The sequence below is a fragment of the Populus nigra genome, chromosome 6, assembly GCF_951802175.1.
Source record: "Populus nigra chromosome 6, ddPopNigr1.1, whole genome shotgun sequence".
Taxonomy (NCBI): domain Eukaryota; kingdom Viridiplantae; phylum Streptophyta; class Magnoliopsida; order Malpighiales; family Salicaceae; genus Populus; species Populus nigra.
In genome coordinates this window covers 742,793-748,298 of record NC_084857.1, presented here as the reverse complement: position 1 = coordinate 748,298, position 5,506 = coordinate 742,793, and the positions used below count along the sequence as shown (strand labels likewise).

At 33.4% G+C, this 5,506-nt stretch overlaps 1 protein-coding gene across 3 annotated transcripts; it reads right to left on the bottom strand.

Moving 5' to 3' along the window:
• On the bottom strand, positions 1–3,694 carry LOC133697483 (glycosyltransferase BC10-like). Of its 3 annotated transcripts, none has more exons than XM_062120069.1 (2): positions 2,060–3,692; positions 1–314 (listed from the first exon to the last, which is right to left on the bottom strand). In XM_062120069.1, the coding sequence occupies exon 1, from the start codon at positions 3,110–3,112 to the stop codon at positions 2,081–2,083; it is 1,032 nt and encodes a 343-aa protein (XP_061976053.1). In that variant the 5' UTR covers positions 3,113–3,692; the 3' UTR covers positions 1–314; positions 2,060–2,080. The 3 variants fall into 3 exon arrangements, with proteins under 3 accessions (XP_061976053.1, XP_061976052.1, XP_061976054.1); XM_062120068.1 differs by having other exon boundaries at positions 2,065–3,687; XM_062120070.1 differs by lacking the exon at positions 1–314 and adding an exon at positions 587–987 and having other exon boundaries at positions 2,065–3,694.
• Between the last annotated feature and the right edge of the window lie 1,812 nt (positions 3,695–5,506).

Genomic DNA, 5,506 nt, shown 5'->3' with positions numbered 1-5,506 from the left:
TGGAAGGAACAATGGGAGATCTCGAATTTCTTTTCTATAGGAAAAAGAGAGGCATTTGGCCTTTGCTCCACTCTTTATGCTCTAAAGTCTCACCCTCCCTTCACTTTTGTACTTAAAATATACAAAAGCAAAAGTGTTATACTATATTATATACAACAAGGCATTATGATTCAACTTTCTATACAAACAACTTTGAAAAAAACTTTTACACTGGGCTGGGTCTGATTCCCTTCCCACCAACACAATTCTTTCTCCTCCTCTCTACACCACACTTGCAAATGTCCAAAGAAAGTCCAAAGATTCCTTCAATCAATCTGCGAAAAAATATTTTCAGAAACAAGATCACGTGAGCAGCTAGCATGATACACCGAAGAATTTTACATTAAATCATTAGTCAAAGAGACCATAACGCAGTGAGCTCTTGAGTCTATGGTTTTGTCCTAATTCAAACATGTTAGAGCTGCACTGCACTCTGCAAGTGACCATGCCGACAAAATCTTGTCATGGCTCAAGACACGGCCTTGGGAAAATGTAAACACAAGACTGTTTTCCCCACGGAACCAAAAGGTCAAAAAAGGGATCCCTCGAAAGAAAAAAGGAAGAGCTGTTCTGCAATTTCTAAAATGGAGATCTTGGCATTGGCAAACATCTCGAACAACTTCATTTACAACAACAATGTTGTATGAAAACAAAGCATTCAAGTTCTGAATGCATTCACAACAAAAAAGATGCTGGCTTTAAAAGAGAGTTTGAATACATTCTTTCAAGAAAGAAGAGACGGATAATGATTTTATGTATCTTGAAAGAACATAAAATCATTTCAAAACTATCCCATAAATGTTTTTTGAACAAAACAAATTTCTATCATTTTTGTCACAGGATATTAACCACACACGACCCAACCTAAGTTTGCTTCAACCTTCACGTAATTACACCAAAGTTCAGGTACTAGAACGGCCTTCTTTGTCCTTGAGAATTTAAATCTGCCTTAAATACCAATGGAAAGAAAAATTAAAAGTGACCAAAAATCGTAATTTCATTACAGGACCACAAAGAAAATGTGCCCTCTAAAGTCTAAACTAAGACCCCCACAAATTAAATGTGTAATCAATTCTCTTCTTGAATTAGCACTCTTCAACCATAATCCTTCTCTCTTTGCATTAACTATAATGATTCGTTATTATAGGCTAATTGCACCTTGGTCAGCACTTGCATCAAAATTGCTAACCAATACTATAACGTGTCCCTCCTGGAATCAACACCTCTCTACAGCTCTAAATAAATAAATATATTCAAAGAATTAAAAGCAAGTATAGTATTAAAGGGTGTTTGGGGTGTGATAGTAATATTAGCACATCAAAATGATATAAAAATACTAAAAAAATTAATTTAAAGCAAAAAAAATTTAAATTTTAACGAAAAACATGTTAAAATTCACTCCCAATAGCCCCTAAGTTGCATTTCATAAGCTAATGACTAAAACATTAGTATTTTATAATCCCAAAAAAAAACAAACCATTTTATAACCACCACGGCAATAATCAATTAGTTCTAAAAAATAAACAAAAGATATAAATGCATTATAATTTTCAATTAGTGGGGAAAATATGGTAACAAATCACATTTTCTAGTACAATAAAAAACCTAAAAAAAAAGTTGACCTGAACCTGAACCTGAACTTAAGGCATGCTTATTTTTACATTTTAAAAAAAATTATTTTTTTTAAAATTAAATTATTTTTTAATGTTTTCAAATTATTTTTCCATGATAATATAAAAAATAAATTTTAAAACATAAAAAAATATTATTTTTATATATTTTCAATCAATATACACTTTCACATGAACATTTGAAAAACAACAAATGATACCACACAGGCTCACCTAAAGTGCTTTTTCAGTTTTTCCAACACAAGCAATTCCCACCGCACATTCAATGGTATGACCAAAAACAACTAGAATTCTAGCCAAAGTCTAAAAGCAGAAAAGAATACAATACCCATAGCAAGTGACGATGCGGTAGCTAAAGTGATCAACAATTCTGTATTGCTTTACTTTACCTTACCTTTGCTCACTTGTTTTCAATCCTTGAAAATCACATCATCTGCCATTTCCATCAATGGTTGCAAGCAATCAGGAGCAAATTTCCGGGCAAAAAAATAAGAATAACTTGAGTTGGACTGCCTCAATCCATGCACCAGATTTGGTGAAACCTCTTCTGCTTGATACAAATGCGGGTGCCCATCAAAGCAGTCAGTCCAATTAACATTTGTTAATGTGTAGTGACTGCACCCTCTTGGATTCTTCATTGATAAAAGTGTAGGAAAGTAGTGTTCTTCTGGGTAACAAGACTCTGTATTCAAGCAAGGAAGCTTAAATTTCCTCCATAACTTTCTATCCTTGAGTACAAGCAAAGCATGCCTTTTTGCCAGCACAAAAAACTGAGACCCAACTCTAAATTTCTCATATGGGATTTCAGGCAACATAATGTTTTCCCCTCTAGCATTGTATCTATCCGGCAAGTTTGGATCTTCGGAGAGAATCTCAATGAAGCTTTGATGACGAGATTGAGTAGTGAAAGTTTTCAAAATGTTGTGCCCGAAAAGGGTATCGTGCATGTATTGAAATGAATGGAGAGGGACACAGTGTTGAGAAACAAGAGCAAAATAAAGGTTGAGAGGATCATCAAGAATGGCTCTGGCAAGAAGCCTTTTTTCTGCTAAGATTAGAGAAGGAGAGCCCCTTTCTGTTTTCTTGCCAGGAATGAACCGATTCTTGAAAATCCCATCTGGGTTTGAGACTTTACTAAATGGATCAGCGTGTACATAGATGTTGTAAAGATTGTTGTAGCCTTCGAAGAAACGTTCCCATAAAGGAGCAAAAGAGAGATCAGAGTTTGTAAGGAAAAGAAAGGCAATTTTAGGAGTGGGATTATTGGTGGCTAGGGAGGGGATGGTTTTACAAGGCTTGAGGGCTTTCTTGAAGAGAGTAGGATCATCAAGTTCGTAAGAAAGAGCGTTTTGAAGAGGAACAAGGATTTGAGGGGTGAAGAGGTAGATGAGGGAAAAGGAAAGCAAGAGTGAAAAGGAGTAGAGAATTGGAGATGACAACATGGTATGTTTTTGTGTGTGATTTAGCTTCCAGATTGGTTAACAAGGATTGTGTTTGTGTGGATGCTATCCTTTTGTCTTGCTTGAAAACATTGAAGACAGTAGAAGATGGGGTTAAAGACTTCGAGCCTTGAAGTCTTGAGAGGAGGGAATAAAGATAAGGCTAAAATATGTTGAAAGTAAAAAAAACAAACAAATGGGAAGAGATTACAGTTGGTGTTCGTTGCTTGAAGTGGATTGGTTGAGCGCTGGCATCATGATTTCATGAGGTGTACTGAAACACAAGGGTAGAAAATAAAAGCCCATTTGGACAGCAAGAGGAGAAGGTTGATGCTAGAATTTTGAGACCAGTAGGGGGACAGGAGATGAGAAGATGCTAGATATTCATCAAAGTACAGATTTTTTTTTTAGGGTTGAGGGAGGAAGGGAAGGAGAGAAAGGGAAAGCGAGGAATGGGTGCCTGGGGGACAGTGAAAGAGATGGGAAAGCTGTATAGTTAGCAGGGACTGCTTCACTCTTTTAAAATGCTGTGGAGTCATTTCCTGGGGAAGTGTTCCTTTTCTTTTAAATGGAGAGTTTTATATATGAGAAAAAGTAGTTCCAAGATTCCCTTGTTCGAGGGACTGAGGCCTGAGAGGCTCTGCCATCATCGCCAGGACATCTTGAATGGACTGGAGTATCGTAGCTAGATGATGGGCTTGAAACAACAGTCCATTTCAAACTCCCAAAGGAGACAGTATCCCCGACAATGGGTGTGAAATTGTGAATTGAAGTGTAATTACTGCGTGCTTTGAAGGGAAAGTTAAAAGGATAAGGGAAAGGTCGGCAGGACACTAGCCGAAAGTCACGACAAATTGGAAGGAAAATGGCCCCCCGAAAAGACAACGAAGAGATGAGAAAGTTTATTAATTTCTAAAAAAATATATTAAAATAATATTTTTTTATAATAATACATTAAAATAATCTAAATATATATAAGAAAATAGATAACTATAAATTTTTTTTATAATTTCATCTAAATTTTCACTTTCTTTCCATACTTTCATAAATTACATTTTTTTTCGTTTTGTAGATTACATGTTTAGTATCAATTTACTCCCTCAACAATGCATTTTATTTTAATTTTTTGATTGATATACAATGTAAAGTTAATTTATAAAAGCACATATGAAAAATGAAATTTAGATCAAGCTATTGGAGAGTTTATGTAATTATCCCTAAAAAAAATAACTAAAGGTTAAAAAATAAAAATTATTATTATTATTAAAGTCATATTAACATGTTAATTTAGAAAACCTCCCGGTCAAATTATTTATTTGACCTAAATTTAAAATCAAGTTGTACCGAAGTTGTTCTAATATGATCTAATTAATTTGGATAATGTAAATGCATTCCAAGAATGAAGTAAAAGTAAAACAAGGATAAAATTAATAAAAAATAAAAGAAATTAAAATTAAAATAAGAAAAAACCCTCCTCATTTACATGAATGACAAAATCTCTCTTAGCTAACTTTATAATTATAAAAAATTATAATGAGAAATTAAAAATATCTCTTCATCTTTTTTTTTTTCACTTTGAGGGTATTTTCATATTTTTAATATGCATTTTAATTGTTTATTATTTTTTATATCCGTGTAGATATCAAATTGTCCCCCAATTTAAATTATAACAAGAAAAAAATCTAAAAAATACAAAATTAATTTGTTTCAAAAGATATTTTGATTATTTTAATATGCACTCAACATAAAAAATATTTATTTAAATAATTTGAAAATAATAAATAGACCATCAATATCCTTAAAGTAATTATAATGTATTTTAGGCTGGAAGGGTAAAAGAGGCACTGCACTGCTCAAGTGGACAGCAAAAAAAATCTCCACAGCTACAGTGTTTTCCAAAAATCATTTAGATCTTTTTAATAATTAATGAGTGTTTTCCAAAAATCATTTAGATCTTTTTAATAATTAATGATAATAAGGTATAATTAAGCAAACATAAAAATCTTTTTTTTACTGCAAAGCCCAGATATGCATTATCACAGGGCCTAGTGCGGGCCTCAACTTTTTTGTACAGTGGGCTAATTTTAAGAAACTCATCAATTTATCAGCCTCCACTCCTCCACTGAAACCAACTGTACCGTAACAAGCTGTTAAAATCGTGAGTTAACTCGTAAAATTACTGTAACCTTTGCAAATGTTGTCTCTGGCAGGGTTCTGTAAGGGTTTTGCTATCTCCCTCTCTCCCACCCTACCTCTCACCGCAAGACAAGGCTACATCTTTGCTTGTTCAACAGTTAACCTCAATACAAGTCAATTAAGCTAGCTTTCTTTTTTTCTATCTTTTTGTTTGAAAGAAGTTATCTTGACTTCTTTTTTCAAGATTTTTTGTATCAATGA

Coding starts and splice junctions, on each gene's coding strand:
- LOC133697483 (XM_062120070.1), bottom strand. CDS start 3,112: ATGTTGTCATCTCCAATTCTCTACTCCTTTTCACTCTTGCTTTCCTTT.